Source organism: Polypterus senegalus, chromosome 9 (assembly GCF_016835505.1).
Source record: "Polypterus senegalus isolate Bchr_013 chromosome 9, ASM1683550v1, whole genome shotgun sequence".
NCBI lineage: Eukaryota > Metazoa > Chordata > Cladistia > Polypteriformes > Polypteridae > Polypterus > Polypterus senegalus.
The window spans coordinates 116775666-116800671 of record NC_053162.1 but is presented as its reverse complement, the minus strand read 5'-3'; the positions used below and the strand labels follow the sequence as shown (position 1 = coordinate 116800671).

The window sequence follows — 25006 nt, the reverse complement described above, 5'->3', positions numbered from 1 at the left end:
GTTTTAATTACCTCCATGAATTAGCAGATCACCACTCTAATGACCTGGAAGGCACTTGTAGTGAACTGTGATATAGAAAATAGGAGGAACAAGTACAAGATAGAGATACATCCCTAAAGAGTTACAGACTCCAAACAGAAATCTGTGACTTTTTCAGTCATACCCGGACTTAACCAAAATAAACAGAGATAAGGAATACTCTAGAAAATCTGTTTAAGCATTTCAATTCCTAATTGGTACTGGTCAACTGTATGCATCTTTTTGAGAAAACAATACTTTTAGGGAGAGATTGATTTTTAGGTTTATTTTATATATTTCTTGTGTTTTGCAAATAAAACAATTATTTTGATACATTTTGTATTTACATGGCTGTGTGTCTCAAGCAGAGTGGCACCCAAGATCCCTGTAATCAAGATCTTCTTTTCAGCTAAGCATAAGCAATCCCATAGCTGGGCACCAATACAGTACATGTAAGTCTCTCTTTTACATTTCCTTATAACATTCCTGATCAAGCTATAAAAATCAAAGAGTAATAATGACTGACATTTCCTTGTTGCAAGACAGAAAATTGATTCATACTATAGGATTCCTCTTTCACCTGTAAAGTCCCCGGGCAGCTTCTAAGCATATCCAAGCCTTTCTGGTCCAGGGAAGTTTGTGCTTGCCATCCAAGACTTCTCGCAGGCTGCCAAACTCACAGAATTCCATGACAATAAGAAAATCAGGTCTGTTGCCTGAGAGACAATGAAATAATTATTGATGGCATTTTATACATTTAAAATAGTCAATAGGGGTGAGAAAAGAATGTCTTTCCTGTCATATCTGGACGACATTAAAACCAAGCAAGACTATCAACTAATAGGAATTTGAAAATTAAAGAAAAATTTATTGTTTTGTTTTTTTAAGTATCCCTTTCACACAGTCATTTTGTAATATTACAAGACGAGTAAAAAATATCACAATGAAAAAACTATGTTATTTCTTTTTATAACAAGTTAAAAAGCTTTGGTAGTTTTGACCCCAATTGTATATGCATCAGTCTAGAATTTAAATGAAAGCACATATTTATGCTGCAAATGGTACACATACTCCTCTGATATCTTAAGTTAGGAAACACTCCTTGTACTACTCAAGTCCCACAAACCTTTGAAAACTATTCCTTCAACAAAGACTATGTGAGTAACAATTGTGAGTTAAAATATATAATTATAATAGCAAAAAATGCATATTATCATATAATTTGGTTTGGTGATAGGCAGCACAGTAGTGGAGTGGTCAGTGCTGCTGACTGATGAATTTGGTGTCCTGGGTTCAAAACCTGTGCCTGGACATTGTTTGTGTGCATGTTTTGCCAGTACATGAATATGTTTTCCTCCAACAACCCCAAAGATGTGTAGATTTAAATTGGCTCTCTGTGAGTGTGAGCTCATGGATGTCATGCAACAGACTGGCAGGGTTTTCCAGGGTTGTTTCCTACTTAGAGTCCATAGACACCTGTCCCTATGTCTGCGAAATAATTAATTCATGTTTGAGATATGTATAAATATATGTTGAGAAGGTCATATTAAAAAAAAGTCAGCATACAGGAACAAGGTGCAGAAGTTGTCAGTGTGGTATTCCAGTAACAATCTTTTACTCAATGCCCACAAAACTAAAGAGTTGGTAATTGTCTTCAGGAGGCATAGAGCAGAGACAGCTCCTCCATAAAACAACAGGTACCTGGTGGAGAGGATCACCTCCTTCAAGTTCCTGGGAACTTGCATCTCTGAGGACCTGTTCTGGACAGCAAACACACTAGTGGTGGTCAAACTGTCCCAGCAGAAACTGCACTTCCTGAGACTTATCAGGAAAGTAGAACTGAAGAGGAAGCTGCTCTTGACCTTCTACCAATCATCCATCAAGAGTGTTCTAGCATACTGTATTACATCATGAGATGCTGGCCTTACAGCAGCAGAAAGGAAAGCTCTACAAAAGGGCAACATCTACTGCAGAGAAAAATCAATGGCTGCTCACTGCCCTCTATGAAAGATATCTCCAGTGCCCAATGTACAGAAGCATTAAAAGCAGAATAAAAAGACTTGCTGATAGCTTTTATCCTTGGGCCTCCGAATTTTAAACTCTAAAAACTCATTCAACTCTTTTATTTTTATTTTCTTTGTATTGGTACAATGCCAACGAAGGCTTTCGAATTCTAATTCCAATGTTTTCTGAGTAAGCAGCATACTTATTTCTCAGGTAGTTAAAATATCATCAATGCATATAATCAAGTATTATGTTAGTAAAAAATATAAGGATAACTTCAGAGGTTCAGGAAAGACTCAGGTTTTCTATAATAATGTTCCTTAAAACTATTTCAGCTCCACCAATGAACAGTTAAGATGTCCAAATTCATTCATATATTTTCTGATGGTGGAGAAAAACCATAGAAAGGGAGAAACCAATGTTGGATGGAATGCCATCACAGATTTAACTATGCTCTTTTAAACCTGCCAATTTGGAATCAAAATTTTGAACAGTGGAAGGAAACCCAAGTCATCACCAAAGAAAACTGCCAAAAAATAAAATGTGTTTATAATGAAGTCTAATTTTAAAAATAAGCACATATTTAATATAACAGTAATAATGAAGTCATATTTAAAATAGATTACAAAAAAAACAATAATACAGTATATTCAAATGTATCTAAATTGAGTTTAATCATCTATATCCAATAAAGTAAACATATATAAACATAGCAGGTGGAGAAAAATTTAAAAATGAGAAACCGATATCTGTAGTTTAAGGGTAAATGTTAGAAACCTGGAAAGTATCAGCAATGTAAATTAGAAAAGAATTTTGTTCTCTTTTTGCTTCGTAATCTACTTTAAATGTACAGTATGACATTATTATTACAGTTGATGTTAAATCCCTTCTTATACCTATGGAACCCAAGACCGAAGAGGAAACCAATGTAAAGATAGATAGATACGACTTTATTGTCTGTGCCCCAAAGGGGTCACAGAAATTTCCCTTTTGACACGCTCATTAGACAAACAGACCATAAAAATACAAATATAAGCAAACCATAAAAAAAACAAAAAAAAAAAACCTACTTCATCTGATTCAGAACAGATACTGCTGAGGGTACAAAAGATTTCTTGTATGCATTTTTCCGCGCCAATGGGGTTTTATACCTCCTGCCTAATGGCAGCAATCTAAAGAACGCATAAAGAGGGTGAGCATGAGCATAAAAACATGAGCATCACATGCAAAATCCACCTAAAAAGAAATCAAACTAGTGCCAGATGGCTGTGTGTGAATGTGTGCATGTCTGTGAGTCACTTATAATCCAGAGCAGGATGCAAACATCTTCCTATAGAGAGTGAATCACACCTACCTTAGCTAGCAGTCAAAGGAAGGTCCAATTAACTCTTTGAGAATTTGGCTAGAACTGCTTATCTTAGAATATCCTCCTTTTACCTGAACCATAATATATGTTGCAGTGGAAAGTATCAAACTCATTTGCTCTTTCTACTCTATCCAAAACAGCCAATGTGCCAGCATTGTGGACTGGTGAGAAGTGGACTTCTGGTTGAAGAAAGAAATTCGCCTCACTAAAAATGGAAATTAACGTGGCCGCATCGAATATTTGAACCACACACCACGTTGGTCAGAAGGAAATTATCTTGCGAGAATTATCCAAGTGTAAATTAATAATTGTGGCATCACTTGAAATGAGACTTACTGGATCTGGAACAGTTAGCATCCAACCACCACCCATTGATGAAACAATGACACTCTTTTACTCTGATGGCGAGAAACAGGCACTGGATTTGGGGTGGACATTCAAGCTGCTAATAGCGTAATGGCCTTCCAACCAATATCAGATCATCTGGCAGTCCTCACCATCAAGACCCACATCATCTCTGCCTATGCACAAACCAAGACCAGCACAGACCTGGCCAAGGGCGCCTTCTACAGGCAGCTTCAACATACCCTGGACTCAATCCCGCAGACAAAGGTGACCATCCAGGCTGGAGATTACAATGCCCATAACAGCGCGGATAGGTCTAGTTGGGAGGCAATGATGGGCAAATCTGGCCAAGGGAAGATTAACGACAATGGCCTGTCCCTTCTGTCATTTGCCGCATTCAACAATTTGATTATTGAGAATAACCACTTCCCAAATCCGAAAAAACACTGACTTGCATGGTAAAATCAATTAGGCAATGACTCAACAATACTGATCAACTCTGACTTTTGTTCATCACTCAAGGATATCCGTGGTATTAGAGTACCCAACTGAAGAGCAAATCACTACCTCATTGGGGATAAAGTGAAACTCAAATTACAACGTAAAAAATGGATGGCACTCCCGCTAGCTAGGTTGGATTGGAAGCAGTTGATGGACACTACCCGCAAACAGGAGTTCCATATCACCTTATCCAATCATTTTGCATCATTGGCCATGCCAGAGGATGTAGATGAAGAAAAAGGCAGATTTCAGGTGCCATCCTGGAATGTGCCCAACCCTTGTGCCAACGTGCCTGTTGTCAAACGCAGTCATGGTTATCAGACAACTGCCTGAACCTGATGGACCAGGTCAATGCAGAAGAGATTAAGGCCGGGGGAGACGGCTTGCTCTGACGACTTCACTCACTTTTCCAGACCATATGGAGCATGGAACAAGTACCACTCATAAGGAGAAAAGCCATAGTTGTGCCCATCAACAAGAAGGAGAATGTAAGAACTATCACAGCATCAGTCTCCTTTCCATTGTCGGCAAGGTCTTCATAAGAACAGGCAGGAATAAGATCTGGACGAGGATGCTGCAATCAGATCTTCGCCATTCATCAACTAATGGAGAAAAGAATTTGTTGTAGGCAGCGAACCGTCATTGTATTCATTGACTTCAAGTCACCTTTTGACTGTGTTTACTGGCCTGCCCTGTGGAGATCACAAGAGATTGAACATCTGTCTCCAAATGTCATCACACTTCTCCAAACAACATAATATGGCTCAACCAGACAAGGTCACATCCAAAATAAACTATGTAAGGAGTTTACAATTCAGACTGGAGTCTGCCAAGGGGATGTTGCGTCTCCACTGCTTTTCAAAATCATAATTGATTTCATCATGAGAAAAGTATTCCAGGACTGACGTGGAGTACAATATGATGAGGACCACTTTGTGACTGACCTCATGTTTGCCAACAATAGAACCTTTTTCAAAGACAATGATCCCATGACCATGAACATTTGCTACGATATCGCCTATATCGTCCAGCTGTACGACTTGAAAATCAATACGGACATGACCAAGGTGCAGACAATAGAAGCATGGCAGGTCATTGTCCATCCAGAAAATATCCGGACTGAGCAGGTGCAGGACTTCAAATACCTAGGGTTGCTGGTCCAGGAGAAGAAACTGGCATTCACAACAGAACTAGACAGATCAATCCTCCTTTCTGGATCAGAAACATGTGGATTTGAATAAACTTGAGGTATTACAAATACAATGTCTGCAACAGATCCTGGGTGTCTCACTTCATGATCACATCACCAATTAAACCATTTAAGCAAGATGTCCAAAGCAACCAACCACCCACAAACAAATCTAGCTGTGAAAGCTGAGGTGGTCTGGCCACATGTGCAGAATGGGCATAAACAGGCTACCACACTCCTCTGGAGACAGTGACCCACCCTGTGGAGGATACAGCGAACTGCAGTCAGGAAAATGTGGTCCAAACAAGTGGAGGAAGATCTGAAGATCCAATGACGTGCTCTGAACCAGGCCAGGTCTATTGACATATAGGGTATGATATGATGTGCATGGTAACCTATCTATGTTGGTTAGACACCTTTCTTTGACATGACACTGAAACAATGAAGGGACATGAAAGGAAAACTCATTATAGCAGGATATTTCCCAGAACACAAGATGGCAGGAACTTGCTCCTGGCAGTCCCAGAATGGATTCCAAGTTCTCTGTAGGCAGCCTTGCTGTTTAACAGAGGCTTTATCTAACCTAGAAATATTTTCAGGCTATACTTGGTAAGTTGGAAGTACTCCCTGCATGGACTTTAAAAGGAGATGTATGTGCCCAAGCATGAGAATTCAGAGCTAATAAGAACTCAACTAGTCTGAGAAGCACGTGGAAGGGTTGCATGTCAAAAATAAGATATTTAGGGACAAACATATCTAACATCAATCTAACAGCTTCATTACACCTGGAAGTGCCGCCGGATCTTGCCGATCAAACACCTGGAGCACTTCCAGGTGACCTATAAAAGGGAGCCAGCAACCACCACTCATTAGCCAGAGTCGGGTGGAGGAGGACAAGGTTGTGAGGGAGGAGTGGTGGTGCCAGGGAAGAGAAGAGTGTTTGTGCTGTACTGGTGTTTGGGACTGTGTTGTGGCTGGGAGGAGTACGGGGAAGACGTGCCCTCCAGCTGAAGAAGAATAAAAATCCTTTTATTTTACACGTGCCTCCTGTGTCAGGTAAGGCGCTATATAGTGCCTTTCACAATTTATATATATATATATATATATATATATATATAGGTATGGATATAGATACACACACACACATACATAAATACATACCAGCAAAATACCCGTGCTTAGCAGTGGAGAAGTAGTGTGTTAAAGAAGTTATGAAAAAGAAAAGGAAACATTTTAAAAATAACGTAACATGATTGTCAATGTCATTTTTTTGTCACTGCTATGAGTGTTGCTGTATATATATATATATATATATATATATATATATATAGATATATACACACACACAGACACACACATGCACACACACACACATATAAACATATATACATATACACATCTACATATATATACACATATCAACATATATATATATATATATATACACACATACATACATACATATATATCTATACTAATAAAGGGCAAAGCCCTCACTCACTCACTCACTGACTCACTCACTCACTCATCACTAATTCTCCAACTTCCCGTGTGGGTGGAAGGCTGAAATTTGGCAGGTTCATTCCTTACAGCTTCCTTACAAAAGTTGGGCAGGTTTTATATCGAAATTCTACGCATAATGGTCATAACTGGAAGCAGTTTTTCTCCATTTACTGTAATGGAGATGAGCTTCAACGCCGTGGGGGTGTTTCGTGTGACATCATCACGCCTCACGTAATCACGCAGTACATAGAAAACCAGGAAGACCTCAAAAAAGCGCTCAAGAAAACATGCATTATATAATTGAGAAGGCAGCGAAACAATAAGAAGCGAGCGAGTGACATATACAACCATATTGATGAGTTCTGCTACTTCGGAAACAAAGCACGATGTAAACCTACACTTTAAATTAAGTTCATAGACAGGCTGCGCTGGCGTTTGTAATTTAGTGCCTGCCCATATAAGGCCGTCCGTCAGCGGCAATCCAATAGCAAACTGCCACGGGTAAATATTCACGGGTGAAGGACTGTGCTTATGGAGAAGAAGATGAGATGGTCAGGGTGGTGTTTGACACAAACTCAGCGAAACTGCGAGAGAAAGTTTTAAGTGCCAGGACTAAGGTAACATTAAATAAAGCTATGGACATAGCACGAGATGGCACCAGCACAGCTGGGAACCTTCGATGCAAGTACACCGAGTGGCTCACGTGAACTGGCGCGGTGCACAGATAAAAGCAACAGTTCCAAAGAGCGCTGAACAAAACCGAATTACACAATTGAAAAGGCAGCAAAAAAAATGAAGCGTCTGATAAGCATATTCATAAATGCAGCTACTGCGGAAACAAAGCACACGGTGGAAAAAGTCAATGTCCCGCTAAAGGAAGACAGTGTAAAAAACCCGTGCATGCAGTGTGTCAGGTCTCAGATAAAGAAGAAGACGAGCTGTTTATTGATGCAGTAAGAAACGAATCGATGAATGAAACCTGTCATCTTTACAACGATTGACAAACACGCAATGTAACTTGAACACAACACATCCTACAAATACGAACCTGATTGAAAGAAATAATGATATTCAAATCCTTGATGACAGCAACACTCAGTAACACTCACAAAACAAATACTGTATATTGACAGTCATGTTACGTTTTTTAAAATGTTCCCTTTTCTTTTCTACCTTTTTAACACACTACTTCTCCGCTGCGATCGCTGGTATATATATATGTATATATATATATATCCCGCTCTACATACTCGAATAATGGATACTTTATTCACCATCAATGATTGTTTTGGTAAAGCCATACTCAGTGTATTCATTAGATGAACAGTAAAAAAGTAAGAGCGAGGGGAGGATGACTCATTGAGGCATGCAGGCTGTAGTCTTGCGTCAACTCTATCTGAATTAGCGCGATCACATTTGAAAAATATATCTTTTCAAGTTCTATTTAGTCCATATGTGTCAAACTCAAGGGCAGGGGCCACATCCGCCCGGCGTGTAATTATATCCGGCCCGCGAGATCATTTTATATACTGTATTATTGTTATTAAAGCCCGGGTATATGAAGCGCTGGTAACACAATAAACTACAGATCCCATAATGCAGCGCTTCAGCTGCCTTGCGTTACCGCTTACTAGAGTTATTGCACTGAGTTTGCACGGCGCTTTGGTGACTTTGAAGAACAAAAAAAGTCCGTCTACATGCGGCTCGAACCTTGTGCATGTTTGGTAGCACATATCTGTGTGAGAAGCTCTTCTCAGTGATAAAGACTAACAAACAGCACACAGGAGTCGCCTCACTGATGAGCACCTGCAATCCATCCTGAGAATCTCCACAACACAGAACCTCACACCAAACAGAAACGAACTTGTGGCCAAAAAAAGATGGCAGGCGTCCAGCTCTAAAATGACATATGAGCAAAGACAACTGAATGATTTGATTTGTTATTGCACGTAAGAGCGGGAGTCAACCGTTTTAACAAACAGCGTATTGCACTGATACGAAATAGCTGTGTGTGTATATATGTAGATATGTATGTATATGTTTATATATGTGTGTGTGTATGTATGTATATATATATATATATATATATATGTTTTTGTGTGTATATATGTGTGTGTATATATATATATATATATATATATATATATATATATATATATATATATATATATATATGACAACAACACTCATCACTCACAACAGTGACAAAACAATTACATTGACAATCAGGTTACGTTATTTTCAAAATGTTTCCTTTTCTTTTCATTGCTTCTTTAACACACTACTTCTCCTCTGCCTTGGTATTTTGCTAGTATATATATATATATATATATATTATTACTGAAGACTGTAGTACTCCAGTCACACCTCAAAACACAGACATTCAAACTAAACAAATTGTTTAGAGATCTTCATTTAGATCTTGATCTTTGTCCGCGGATTCCACGCATGCGTAGACCACATTCCAGTTTAGTGCGTTGTTGTTACTCACGGATGTCAACAATGGGCCGGAACAACGAAAGGGGTGGTGAACAGTGTTACGCTGGTTAGCTCCTAAAGCCTGGTTAGAGAATGTTTTTGTGTAGCTGCCTTCACACACCTTCTCCGCTGCTTTATAAACGAACGCCATATAGGCGGTCATTTCTTCTTGCTTCGCGGTTCTGTACTGTTTTATTGTTCGTTTATTATGATTGCTATAGTTATTGTGTAGCTATTTGAGACTTGCTTTACTGTTCAGGTACCCATTTCCTTTATTTAATCCGCGGCTTGTACGCTATTTTTTGTTCGTTTATTACGATTATAGATATTTATTGATTCCCTTCTTTAGCTGACTGCCTGCTCATATACGGCGCTCCGCTGGTTTTTTGTGAAGCAGCCTCTACACAGCTTCTTCACTGTTTTATAAACGAACAACATATAAGGCCATACTTTTTCCTTGCTTCACCAAAGAAGCTGCCATTTTATTTAATCCACGGGTTCTCCGCTGTTTTATTGTTCGTTTATTATGATTGTTATAGTTCTCTTTATATAGCACGTTGTCAGTTCAGCACTCCGGTTGTAATATGACGAAGCTGCGCGAGCTCACTCTTGAGAATGCAACGTATAGTTGCCCAGGAGAAAAGCAATCTTGCCTGAAATCAATGGCAACCTTTTGTAGGGTCTGTCCCTGAGACTTATTATTTGTCATCGCGCAGCAGAGCCTTACTGGAAATTGGAGGCATCTGAATTGAAATGGGAGATCAGAGGGTATAACGGGGATGCGAGGAATACATTGAGTGTGGAGAAACTCTAGAGACAGCGTGTGTATTAACTTGTGGATTTTTCTGTGAGTATTTGGTGGCAGCGTGACGAAGTTGCTTCCACAAGCCCGCGTTAGCTGTAGAGCTCAGTTAGGAGCATATTCTTTTTCTACCTTGTCAAATGTGTAATGCGTTTTTTGAACAGGTTTAATGCATGGAAGTGATCACTCGTACTGCGTTCGAGTTCACGTGAGCTGCACTCTTGTGTGATGTTGCGATGTCCACGGCTTTATTTAATGTTAGCCAAGACCCGGCACTTAAAAGTCTCGCTACAGCAATTTTAACTCCATTACAAAGTGATCTAAAGTCTCATTTATACCTCGTGTCTTTTCATTAAACTTGTATCTTGCGAATAAAGTATTCGACGAAGGCATAACAAACGGCAGCAGGAGCGTGTCCCTAAATTTAATTTAAACTTACGGTTTATACCGTGCTTTGTTTCCGCAGTAGCTGCACTTATGAATAAGCTTGTATGCGTTTTTCTTCAGCGCTCTTTGGGAGCTCTTCCTTCTTCCAATACACACACACACACACACATACACATATATATATATATATATATATATATACACATACATATTTTTATATATTTTAAGCCCTTATAAACTCTCCCACCCTGTTAACATTATTAGAGCCCTCTAGATATGAAATAACACCCTTTAGTCAAACGTTTAAACTGTGCTCCATTACAAGACAGAGATGACAGTTCTTTCTCACAATTAAAAGAATGCAAACATATCTTATCTTCAAAAGAGCGTCAGAGCAGAGAATGTCAGAGAGTGCTTGCTAAGAAAAGCAAACAATCAATACGTACTTTTAAGTATACAGAAGCACCGCGATAAAGCAGCATTTTGTAGAGGAGCCTCCGTGTCCTCTGTGCAAACAGCCCCTCTGCTCACACCCCCTCCGTCTGGCAGAGAGTGAGAAAGATAGAGAGAAGAAAACAAGCACGGCGCGGGAAGCATATCTTATATCATTGAGGAGTTTTAGTTAATATGTATACGTGCTCTGATTGGGTAGCTTCTAAGCCATCCGTAATAGCGTCCCTTGTATGAAATCAACTGGGCAATCAAACTGAGGAAGCATGTAACCCAAAATAAAAGACCCATTGTCCACAGAAAGCGTGAACCAGCGAAAAATCCATGATATATATTTAGATGTGCTTACATTTAAAATCCAGCGATAGAGTGAAGCCATGAAAGTCGAAGCTTGATATAGCGAGGGATTACTGTATATATATATATATATATATATATATATATATATATATATATATATACACACATACACAGTGCATCCAGAAAGTATTCACAGCGCACTTTTTCCATATTTTTCCCTCAGAATTCTACACACAACACCCCATAATGACAACGTGAAAAAAGTTTACTTGAGGTTTTTGCAAATTTATTAAAAATTAAAAAAATGAGAAATCACATGTACATAAGTATTCACAGCCTTTGCCATGAAGCTCAAAATTGAGCTCAGGTGCATCCTGTTTCCCCTGATCATCCTTGAGATGTTTCTGCAGCTCAATTGGAGTCCATCTATGGTAAATTCAGTTGATTGGACATGATTTGGAAAGGCACACACCTGTCTATATAAAGTTCCACAGTTGACAGTTCATGTCAGAACACAAACCAAGCATGAAGTCAAAGGAATTGTCTGTAGACCTCCGAGACAGGATTGTCTCGAGATACAAATCTGGGGAAGGTTACAGAAAAATTTCTGCTGCTTTGAAGGTCCCAATGAGCACAGTGGCCTCCATCATCCTTAAGTGGAAGAAGTTTGAAACCACCAGGACTCTTCCTAGAGCTGGCCGGCCATCTAAACTGAGCGATCAGGGGAGAAGGGCCTCAGTCAGCGAGGTGACCAAGAACCCAATAGTCACTCTGTCAGAGCTCCAGAGGTCCTCTGTGGAGAGAGGAGAACCTTCCAGAAGGACAACCATCTCTGCAGCAATCCATCAATCAGGCCCGTATGGTACAGTGGCCAGACGGAAGCCAATCCTTAGTAAAAGGCACATGGCAGCCTGCCTGGAGTTTGCCAAAAGGCACCTGAAGGACTCTCAGACCATGAGAAACAAAATTCTCTGGTCTGATGAGACAAAGATTGAACTCTTTGGTGTGAATGCCAGGCGTCACGTTTTGGAGGAAACCAGGCACCACTCATCACCAGGCCAATACCAACCCTACAGTGAAGCATGGTGGTGGCAGCATCATGCTGTGGGGATGTTTTTCAGCGGCAGGAACTGGGAGACTAGTCAGGATAAAGGGAAAGATGACTGCAGCAATGTACAGAGACATCCTGGATGAAAACCTGCTCCAGAGCACTCTTGACCTCACTGTTAATCTTTCAGCAGGACAACGACCCTAAGCACACAGCCAAGATATCAAAGGACTGGCTTCTGGACAACTCTGTGAATGTCCTTGAGTGGCCCAGCCAGAGCCCAGACTTGAATCCGATTGAACATCTCTGGAGAGATCTTAAAATGGCTGTGCACCGACGCTTCCCATCCAACCTGATGGAGCTTGAGAGGTGCTGCAAAGAGGAATGGGCGAAACTGGCCAAGGATAGGTGTGCCAAGCTTGTGGCATCATATTCATTTCTCAGTTTTTTTATTTTTAATAAATTTGTAAAAACTTCAAGTAAACTTTTTTCACGTTGCCATTATGGGGTGTTGTGTGTAGAATTCTGAGGTAAAAAAATGAATTTGATCCATTTTGCAATAAGACTGTAACATAAGAAAATGTGGAAAAAGTGATGTGCAGTGAATAATTTCTAGATGCACTGTGTGTGTATATATATATATATATATATATATATATATATATATATATATATATGTAAAGACCGAGAGAGACAGTAGCAAGGGTTGGGGTTTTCCGGCCCGTATATTGTACAGACAAAAAAACAGGTCAAAATCATAAACAAACAGTTCATATGCGCGACGCCGACTCCTGGCGTCGCGCCATTTTATTGGGGAGGAGCCGGAAGTGGAGGAATGTCGGGAAGGACCGCAAGGGAGGATGGGAAGGATGACGCCAGGGCAAGATGGCGGAGGAAGGGCGGAAGTACGCTGCGGTCATCCATGCCTATGGTGCAGGACGGTCTTTTTCCTATGAGGAAGCAGAGGGAGAAAGTTAATACCCCACCATTCCCTGGCGGCGAGTGGTTTCCCAGGTGCTGTCGAATCAATCCGCTGCCTCCTACTGCGCGTGCGTGACACGATCCCCCCCTTAGCCCAGGACCGTCAGGTCGGGCGGACCTAACCGAGAGGTCGTGAATACGAGAGAGGGCATCGGCATTGGCCTGAAGGGTGCCCGCCGATAAGTGACAGTGAACTTATACGGCTGTAAGTCCAGGAACCACCTGGTGACCCGCGGATTCGACTCTTTGTGCAGGGACATCCACTGAAGTGCAGCGTGATCAGTCACCAGAGCGAACTCGCGACCCAGCAGGTAGTACGGAGGTGGGTCACTGCCCACTTAATGGCCAAGGCCTCCCTCTCCACTGCCGTACGGGTCTCCCGGTCCATCAGTTTCCGCTAAGGTACATCACAGGGTGCTCGACACCATCGACGCTTTGGCTCAGCACGGCACCCAGGCCTGTGTCCGCGCCGGGTCTGGAGAATAAACGGAGCCCAAAATCGGGCGTCCGTAACACAGGTGCCGGCGTTAGGGCCTTCTTTAGGTCACTGAGCGCGTGTTCTGCTTTGTCGGTCCACACCACGTATAGGGGCGCCCTTTTGTCAGGTCAGTCAAGGGTGCTGCTCTTTGGAGAAACGGGAACAAACCGGCGGTAGTAACTCGCAAGCCCCAAGAAAGCCTGCACCTGTTTCTTGGTACTCGGACGGGGCCATTCTAAGATGTCTTTCACTTTGGAGCTCTGTGGCCGCACCTGTCCTTGTCCCACGAGGTAGCCTAAATATTTGGCCTCCTTTAATCCAAAAAAACACTTCCGGGGGTTTATGCGGAGGCGGCTTTAGCCAGTGTTCGGAGGACAGCTGCGACCTGCAGTAGATGCTCCTCCCAGGTGCCGGAATAGATGACAACGTCATCCAGGTAAGCGGCGCTATAGGACTGGTGGGGCCAGCACTCTATCTACCAGGCGCTGGAAGGTCGCGGGCCCGTGCAGCCCAAATGGGAGGACCTTGTACTGCCAGTGCCCGCTAGGGGTGCTAAAGGCCGTTTTCTCCTTTGCGGATGCCGTTAAAGGAATTTGCCAATACCCTTTTGTCATGTCAAGGGTAGTCAGATATCGAGCCGCACTCCAGCCGCTCAAGGAGGTCGCCAATGCGGGGCATGGGGTAGGCATCGAACTTGGAGATCTGATTCAGGCGTCTAAAGTCATTACAGAACCTCCAGGAGCCGCCTGGCTTGGAGACGAGGACAATAGGGCTGGACCAGGGACTATGGCTCTCTTCAATTATGTCCATGTCCAACATACGTTTCACCTCCAGTTCGACCTCTGCGCGTTTTGCCTCCGGGAGTCGGTAGGGCCTCTCCCGGACGATTACCCCCGGCTCCGTGACTATATCGCGCTCAATCAGCGGTCCGGCGGGTGACTCGCTCACTACCTCGGGGATGGCTCGGAGTGTTTGGGCTAACTCCTGCCGCTGCTTGGGGTCAGCTCTTCGAGGTTAAGGGCAGTTGTGCTTGTGAAAGGGAGAGTGACCTACGGAGCTGGGAGCTCCTCTCTATCTCTCAGGGCTTTAACAGGTTGACATGATAGATCCTCTCACTTTCGGTCGACGTTGGGCTGTTTTACCAAATAGTCGACGCAGTCTTTTCTCTCCTTAACCTCGTAAGGCCCTTGCCAGTGAGCGAGCAGCTTCGAGTGGGAGGTCGGGACGAGCACCATAACTCGGTCCCCCGGGCGGAACTCCCTGAGGACGGAGTTGCGGTTGTAACACCGGCCTGCGCTGCTTGCGCACGAGTCACGTGCTCTTTTAGGAGGGGCCTGATCTTTGTGAGTCGGTCGCGCAGTTGCGCCACGCACTCAAAATATTAGAGGAGGGAAGAGCCTCGCCTCCCAGCCTTCTTTTAGGATGTCGAGGATTCCCGGGGTTGTCGCCCGTATAGTAATTCAAAGGGGAGAAGCCCGTAGAGGCCTGGGGTACCTCCCGGTAGGCAAAAGCACGGCGGGAGGAGCTGGTCCCAGTTCCTGCCGTCAGCGCTGACTACCTTGCGGAGCATCTGCTTAAGCGTCTGATTAAATCGCTCACCAACCCGTCAGTTTGCGGGTGATAGACTGGCGCTTTCAGGTGCTTTATCTGCAGTAATTTGGCCACCTCCTTGAACGTATCCGAAGTGAAGGGCGTACCCTGGTCCGTGAGGACCTCCTTGGGTATGCCCACGTGAAAACAAGTTAACCAGTTCCGTGCGATGCTTTTAGTATTAGCGGGCGCAGGGGAACCGCCTCTGGGTACCGGGTGGCATAGTCCACCATGACTAGGATATACTTGTGGCCACGGGTTGAGGGCTCCAGGGTCCCACCAAATCGACCCCTATCCTTTCAAAGGGGATGTCCACGAGGGGAATAGGGACTAGAGGAGCACGGTCCCTCCTAGGAATCTGGCGGGTCTGGCACTCGGACAGGATTGACAGAACCGCGGACCTCCTCATTGATCCCAGGCCAGTAAAAGCGGGCTTAATCCTCTCCAGTGTTTTTCGCCCCGAGGTGGGCCTAGGGAGGTGAGCATGTGCCAACTCGCATATCTCCCGCCGGAAGGTACGCGGAATTAGCAACAACTTCCGCACCTCGCCCTCATGGGTAGCCACTTTCGGTACAACAGATCATTTCAAGGACAAAGAAGGGTTCCAGCGGTGTGGATCCGTCCGCTGTCGAGCTGTTAGGCAGAACAATCGCGTTCGGGCAAAGCGCGCAGGGAGTCATCATTCCACTGCTCCCTCTTAAAGGAGGCGGCGTGGACCGAAATTGATGGTCCAGGCGCCGAGAGGGTCTTGGGGCCTGGGCCGGGGAGAGTTCCTGGCTAGTCCCTTCTCCGGCGGAATCTTCCGGGTCAAGGTCCGTAGCCACGAAAGGTCCCCGAGACACCAGCGCCCATAGGGCCTGCCCTTGTGCACGGCGTGGAGGCCGGGAGGTTGCCTTTTCCCCTCATGACAAGATCCAACGAGGCCCCGGGGCGCGAATGGCTTACCGCTGATTTTTTCGACCAGTCTTGTCCCAGAATCACTGGGAAGGGGGGGTCAGGTAACACAGCGACCGCCATTTGGATTGGTTCCCCCTTCCAGGTAAGATAGCAGTGAGCGGAACGATATGACCTAGTCCCCCCATGTACACAGGTAACCAACAAATGTTGCTTTAACCACTGTTGCGGTAAGACGAAACGGCGAGCAACAATGGTAATGTTGCTGCCGGAATCAAATAAAGCCACCACGGCGTGCCCATTTAGCCACACCACTCCCGTATTCGACTCGCCAAGGGATGCGGCGGGTACAATACCTCTCCGTGATGTCCAGCTGCAGTCCATAGGCTCCGGGCGATGTGATGGGGCAGTTTGGCAGCAGGTGGCGGTCTCGCCACACTTGAAACAGCGCGCGGACCCGGCCTCTCTTTGGCTCTGGCTGGCGCTTCTGCAGCGCGTCGAGGGGGCTCGGGGGTGGCCGCCCGTCCCTGCCGTTCCGCGAGCAGGCTTTTCTGACCCCCCAAGTCGGAGGACCGCCAACTGACGCTCCAGGACGTCGAGGAGGCCCGACATATTTTGATAGGCGTGCCCCCGGACCTGCTGGGCGAGGGAACTGGGCATTGCGTTGACCAGGCCTTCACAGGCCACCCGCTCGACGACTTTCCGCCCGTCGGGGCTCTCTGGCCGTAGCCAGCGCCCATCTTGCCCCAGAACTCAACGCCTGGGCGCGAAGGGCTTTTCGGGTCAAAGACCCAGTTCCGCCATTCGCCGCCTGCTGGCCCGGGCTAATGCCGTAGCGGGCCAATATTTCGGGCTTGAGGAGGTCGTAATTAGCGGCCTCCTCCTCAGGGAGGTCATAATAGGCCCGCAGCGGGTCCTTTAGGTATGGCGCCAAGATGGACGCCCACTGACCGCTGCCACTGTTCGGGTGGCCGCCCTCTCAAACATGCCCAGGTAGGCATCGGCGTCCTCGAAGGCCCCATCGGCACCATAGGATGAGGCGGCTGCCTGGGCGGTCTGGTCTCGCCCGTTGGGCTTCCACTAACCTGGCCTCGTGGCCTCCAGCTCCCGGTTGGTAGCGGCTTGCGCTTGCTGCAGGGCCTGGAGCTGGCGCTCATTCCTGCAGCACGGTGTTCAGGTCCTGTCCCTCCGTCATTCCGGGATCTCTATCCTGCCGACTACGCCACTTGTAAAGGACCGAGAGAGACAGTAGCAAGGGTTGGGGTTTTTCCGGCCCCGTATATTGTACAGACAAAAAAACAGGTCAAAATCATAAACTAAACAGTTCATAATGCGCGACGCCGACTCCTGGCGTCGCGGCCATTTTATTGGGGAGGAGCCGGAAGTGGAGGAATGTCGGGAAGGACCGCAAGGGAGGATGGGAAGGATGACGCCAGGGCAAGATGGCGGAGGAAGGGCGGAAGTATACGCGTGCGGTCATCCATGCCTATGGTGCAGGACGGTCTTTTTCCTATGAGGAAGCAGAGGGAGAAAGTTAATACCCCACCATTCCCTGGCGAGTGGTTTCCCAGGTGCTGTCGAATCAATCCATGCCTCCTACTCAAGTGACAATATATATATATATATATATATATATATATATATATATATATATATATATATATATATATATATATATGGGGGCTCTGCCCCCTGCTTGCTTCGCTCGCCAACCCCTGGGTGGGCACTATGCACCAGCCACTTCACGTCTCTGCCACTCACGTATGGGTAAGCGGGTGTACAATTTAAATAGATTGTTATTTTCATGGGAACTGTTACAAATGCATAATAGAGCTATTTTACATTACAGCGAGTAATTAACCATAGTTAAAAATAATAAAACGTAATAAATTGAAATAAAATTATGTTTCATGTTGCGTTAGAGGTATTCGTTGAGTTATATGTGTTTGTTCTGTTTGGCTTTGAAATTAACACACAAATACCTTTTAAACTTCTGTCTTTGATATCTCCGTCTTTTGAAACTATTATCGCTGACAATTCGTCACAATTTGGTTTATTATAAATGCCACTGTGATCTTTCAGATTTATATAGAAATCCAAGAAAACTCCTTTGTCCATGTTTGACAGATAAACTTTGTGTAAAGTGCAATACTTTTGGACGTATGGATTTGTATCCATTATTGGCTGTAGAATTTCTAATATGTCCGATCATTTAACTCTTTCGATACTATGTTGCATCGCTTCTCTGTGATCATAAATATAAACCTGACCGAATTAGGGCATTTTTGAAATTAAACTTGTTGTAGCTTTAATTGTTGCGGGACCACAGATTCTCATAGTGTATAGTCCAAAATCGTGTAAATCTACGTTTTGAGCATTGAATGATGCGAACGTGAACAGATTATTGTAGATTCGGATATTTTGCCTGTATTGTTTGTGGATTTCACTTCCACCAAACAACAAATCTTTTAATTCTTTCTTCCTCATTGGGAAGAAACACTACTTTTCTTTTATGGCATATTCAAATTAGACGATCTACAAGTCTCCGACTTAAACTTTTAAGCCGAACAATATCTACATACTTCTGCCATATCACCTATGTCCATATATTCGATCTCTTTTCACTGTTCCGTTATTTCACTGAGTAATAATTTCTGTGTGTTAGCGTTAATGTGATCTTTACTATTAGCATTTTGAGACTTTTGATTTTTATTACTTTCATAATCTCTAATCTGCTCTGCATGTGTATCGAGCCAATGTTTTTGAACCTCTCACGACGTTCTACTGTAGGTAGATCATTTCGACCAGGTTATTTTAAAAGTAGCTCACAAGCCGAAAAACTGTGGGCACCCCGATCTAGTTAGTTGGGGTAATAAGAGCGTAGAAAGCATAAATTGTCAAGCGCGCGGTCGTCCAGGCGAGAGAGTACTTCGTGCAGTGTACGCCAGCTGCTGAAAAAGCACGCTTTGCCTCCACTGAAGTAGGCAGCACAGTCATCAGATACAGATACACTTGTTCTAAACAATGCCCACGCTTGCCGTTGCTGTGAAACACCACTATTTCAGCTGTTACTGATGCATCCAGTTTCTTGTCATCATTCTGTGATGGCAAGTTTCTTGGCACTGATAATGCAGATGCAACAGACTGACACATTGCAATTTCAAGTTGCTGTTCAAAGCTGTTTTCTGACAGACGTCAATGAAGTCGTCAGTTTTCAACTATAACTCTGTTATTCCTTGATCGATTTTTACACTTTTACACGCTATATATGCGAACTTGGCCGTTCCCGGTTTCCCGGGAATTACAGCAGTTTCATTCCCGGGAATGCAGGAATGAAAAATGTCTGGGAATCCCGGGCTACTGTTGGATTCCCTACTTGCAATTGACCACCTTAAATACCTTTTCTCATGATTGGACACACCTGTCTATGAAGTTCAAGGCTTAACGAGCTAATCCAACCAATTTGATGTTCCAAGTAATCAGTATTGAGCAATTACATGCATTGATAGCAGGAAAATTATAAGGGTACCAAAATTTTTGCACAGCTAGTTTTTCACATTTGATTTAATTTCATACAAATAAATACTGCTTCACTAAAAATCTTTGTTCGGAAAACACCCCAGTACTCAGATTTCTGTAGGAAATGAAAGACATACCACTGTTATCTTTTTTGTTGAAAGTAGAGTAAACTATTATGCAGGCTGAGAGGGGTTCTCAAACTTTTTCATATGACTGTATATATATATACACACACATACAAATATACACATACACACACACACACACACACACACACACATACACATACATACATACATATATATAAAGCCTGGGAAAGTTAACAAGTTAATGTGGCCTGTTTAACAAATTAAAAAATATTTCCACATCCAGAGCCAAAAATGCATTTTTTAACATTATAAAACAATAATACAAAAAAATTAAGTGTACACCTAAATGATTACACACACATCCAAGACCTCATTTCTCCACCTTTTTATTTAATAAAATTTTTATTTAAAGGTTTAAAATGTCTTACTACGCCATTCACAATAATAAGGCTCTTGTCTATGCAAAGCACCGGTGTACATTTTCTTTATTTATACATACTGTCATTGGTGAAGGGAAGGGGTGTTTAAAGAAGTCCTGGTGCAATGCTAGAGAAAAGTTTCAAAGGCAAATTATGATCTCTGTTTTTTTCATTTCATGTTTCTATAAGAATATCAAATCAAGGTCATATCACATAAGTGCTAAATAAGTTATCTGTATTTAACTCACTGGTCTGCCAGGTAGCTTATAGTTCTGACTTCCATGATATAATGACAAAATTCTATGAAATCAAAGTGTAATGATTCCACCTACTCATGATTCAAGTCTGTAGTACAGTGGAACCTTGGTTTGCGAGAATAATTCGTTCTGGAAACGTGCACGCAGTCCAAAGCACTCGTGATATCAAAGTGAATTTCCCATAAGAAATAATGGAAACTCAGATGATTCGTTCCACAACCCAAAACTATTCATATAAAAATGATTAATACAAAATATAAAGTAAAAATACAGAAAACAAATTAACCTGCACTTTACCTTTAAAAAGAATCATGGCTGGTGTGAGTGAGTTTTTAAACTCTTGTGGGATTCCACCCAACGGGATGACACGCGGAAGAGTGTCCCAAAGCAATCACAGTTTTCCAGAGCTGTAGAAGTTCGCCGTATAAGCATATCCAAAAAGATTGCGGATATGCAGACGAAGAATAGGAGACGATTGTCCTCAAGAGAAGAGGAAGAGAAAGAGAGAGAGACGCGCGCGCGAGCGAGAGAGATAAGGAGAGAGAGAGAGATGCGCGCGAGAGAGAACAACCATCAGCTCAGTTGTGATCACATGACACTCAGCAGACAAAGTGTATCCATACTACTCGTATTGCAAGACATCGCTCGTTTATCAAGTCAAAATTTATTAAAAAATTTAGCTCGTCTTGCAAATCACTTGTAAACCAAGTTACTCGCAAACCGAGGTTCCACTGTATCTTGAATTTGCAAAGAATGCAACACAACCATCCAAGTAATACATGGTGTCAGATTTGAAGTGAGATAGCAGCTATGGAGATCTTTTTCTAGTATGCCAGAAGCAAAGGTGTAGGTATAGCAATGTTTTCCAGCCATTTTTCTGTGGCGGCACACATTTTGTAACCCAAAAAATCTCAAGGCACACCATGATTCTACCCACCAAAAAAGCATTAAATCTCTTAGTCACATTAAGAGGGGGTGGCTAAAAAAAGCTGCTTGGAGATTGCACTTCAAGACATGGCACTTGTGTAAAGTATAATTTTTAATCAGTGATGGTGATGAACAATTGAGGATAGTAGTTGCAGAGTTTCAGCAAAAGTTTTAATATATGCCTATTTAAGAGATGCATATTCTTTCAACTAAATCAGTCTTTAACAGTACATTCAAAGTCAACAGTCGTTTCAATCGATTTTTTTTCTTCTTTACAACTCCCCTTTTAGGAAGGCTTTCAAATTCAAGTTGGGCTTGCTCTGTCCTGACTCAGTAAGAATACTGGAGAGCTGAATTTGTGAGTAAAATGGAAGAAGTGGCAAAAGGCCAAAACAAAAGAAAATAAAAATAGACCATAGTGACCGTGAACAAGACGAGAGGCAAAATCAAAGACAAATAACAGACAATAAGTTGTAACCAGACAATACAAAAAAAGAAACCACACAATATCAAAATGAAAGTAAGGAATTCTGTCTGCATATTGGGTAAGGTACCTAGCAAAAGGATGACCTTTTATGTCGGTTGTTGTTCAAGTCAACGTGACAATGGACATGACCCTGAAAACGGTATGCAAATGTCTTCGCTTTTGTTCATGTGTGTCCTGCATCTATAAAAGAGAACACACTTCCAGGGAGCAAGTGCCTCCGCTGGACACATCATGTGCCACTTTTAATGCTTCTACCATTTGCACTACTTGTGCGCCCCCTTATAATATTGAACTTTTAGCTTTTTATGTGCGGTGCTTTTCTTTTCGGACTACTATAGCATATGAATATCTGGTTAAGGTAAAAGTTTAAACAAAATGAGATAACCTTGCAACACACTATAGCTAATGAAAGAGCTAGACAAATCCGGTAGCAGAGATATTTATTACCATTATAGATAATAAATCATTGATAAAATAAAGGAAAAAATCCATTTGTGTATCCACATCATACAGTGTACTTTTTTGAACATTATTTATCAAGCACTAGGAATAAAAATTAACGTATAATACCCCTGCTATCTAGAGGAAGTAGAAGTTACCTGAAGCTTTAACTCACCCGCTTCATTGAATATACAGATTCCAAACATTCGAAGTATGTTAGGAGATTCAAAATGCTTCATGGTTTTAACTTCCTTTTCAAAGACCTTTCGAACCTCACTGAAGAAGAGAAAAGGAAATGGTACTATTTAAATGAGATAATACATTTCAACAAATTCTTATTTGTATAATTTATTATAGCTTTAACAAAACATTTCCTGAGATTTTAAGGATGATACAATATTTGCAATCAAAATGGGCAACATCCCACATCACCACATCTTTGTAAACACATTCAAGTTTGAAAAGTTAATAAAACAAACTCATATCACCCTTAAATTAGAGTTAGAATCTGAAGAAAGGAAGGAAAATGTAACTTAATAAATTAAAGAGACTACGATTTTAATATTCATTGGGTATATTGTTAAAAGTAGAAAAACTGATAATGTCATTCCTTCTACAGATTAAATAAATGTGTTCCTTTGGTTTGACTGTGTGTATATATGAAACTAGCAAAATACCCGCGCTTCACAGCGGAGAAGTAGTGTGTTAAAGAAGTTATGAAAAAGAAAAGGAAACATTTTAAAAATAACGTAACATGATTGTCAATGTAATTGCTTTGTCACTGTTATGAGTGTTGCTGTCATCAAGGCTATGATTATCATTATTTCTTTCAATCAGGTTCGTATTTGGAGGACGTGTTGTGTTCAAGTTACATTCTGTGTTTGTCAACCGTTGTAAAGATAACAGGTTTCATTCACTCAAGTGTTCACTACCCAAATCGCTACTTGTGAATCTAAGATGTTTAACAGGCATCATTCCCAGTATTAACTTGTGGAGTTGCCTGTGAATATTTAGCGGCAGCGTGTCTATGAACTTGTGGATTTTTCTGCGAGTATTTGGCTGCAGCGTCACAAAGTTGTTTCCGTCTAGCTGCATCAGAAAATGTACCACAACGTCTGACACGCCTCCTTTTTACTGTTTTCTCACAGCTTGGATTGCTGCTGTCATAATCGGTTTGAGTTTCATGGTTTGTTTCAATTACGTTATTATTTGCAGGACTTGTGTTGAAGTGACATTCGGCATCTGTCAAACGTTGTAAGCATACAACCGGTTTCATCGATAACATTGCATCCAGCTTTTGAGAGTTGAAACATTCATAAACATCAAAGTGTCCACTACTCAAATCATCACCTGTGAATCTAAGATGTTTAAGAGGCATTGGCGGTTCTCCAAAGGTGTAAAATATTTGGCCATTTCGTTACACTTCAAAGTGACAACCGAACAATTCAGCGGCAGCCATCAACTCACATGCAGAAGCATGGGTGAAGGGCTTAAGCATTTCACTCTTATAGTGCCCTTGTGTAGTATAATTATCTCCTGTACCGTCATCAGTCCACACCTTGAACCTGTCCCAGTCATTCAATACATAAGACACAATGTTCCTCCGGATATCAAGAGTGAGCCTGATACGGCCGTGCAATACGTAATACAGAGAATGTAAAAGGTAGGCGGCATCTCCTGGCATGGAAGCCACTCGGTGACAGTTCTTTGATCAATGGTGATCACCTCGATAGATATGTTAATGGGGGTACGGTTGGAACGATAAAGGAAATGGGTACCTGAACAGTAAACTAAGTCTAAAATACCTACACAATAACTATAATTGTAATAAACTAACAATAAAACAGCAGAGAAGCCGTGGATTAAATAAAAAGGCTGCAGTTATCAGCAGGGAGACGTGAATACTGTGGTGAAGCAAAAAAGGGAATGAAGAGACCGGAGCTATGGACGGTCTTATATGGGCAGGCAGTCAATTATATGGGAGGCGTGGGGATGGGGAACGCAATATAGGCAGGCAGCCAACTAGGTGGGAGGCGTGGTGATGGGGGACGCAACACCGCCTCACACAGCGACCAAGCTGCAGGCTATGGATGTATATATGTATGCAAGTAGGATTCAATTATGACCGTTACGCGTATAATTTCGAAATGAAACCTGCTTAACTTTTGTAAGTAACCTGTAAGGAATGAGCCTGCCAAATTTCAGCCTTCTACCTACAGGGGAAGTTGGAGAATTAGTGATGAGTGAGACAGTCAGTCATTCAGTCAGTCAGTCAGTGAGGGCTTTGCCTTTTATTAGTATAAACTAGCAAAATACCCGCGCTTTGCAGCGGAGAAGTAGTGTGTTAAAGAAGTAATGAAAAAGAAAAGGAAACATTTTGAAAATAACGTAACATGATTGTGAATGTAATTGTTTTGTCACTGTTATGAGTGTTGCTGTCATATGTTATATATTGGGGTGCGAGCAGCTGTTGCTGGGGGTGCCAGAATCCATCGAGGAAGAATAATGAAAAACTACTGTGACGTTGCCGTAC

The 25006-nt window shown here is 42.6% G+C and overlaps 1 protein-coding gene across 2 annotated transcripts in view; it reads right to left on the bottom strand.

Annotated features, from left to right (window-relative positions):
* Nucleotides 1–25006, bottom strand: part of LOC120535651 (mixed lineage kinase domain-like protein) — a 104982-nt gene that overhangs the window by 36657 nt on the left and 43319 nt on the right. For both annotated transcript variants that reach the window (XM_039763606.1, XM_039763607.1), the window contains 2 exons: nt 22649–22749; nt 599–734 (listed from right to left, as the gene is read on the bottom strand). In XM_039763606.1, coding sequence (XP_039619540.1) covers nt 599–734; nt 22649–22749 — 237 coding nt within the window. The remainder of the gene's footprint in view (nt 1–598; nt 735–22648; nt 22750–25006) is intronic.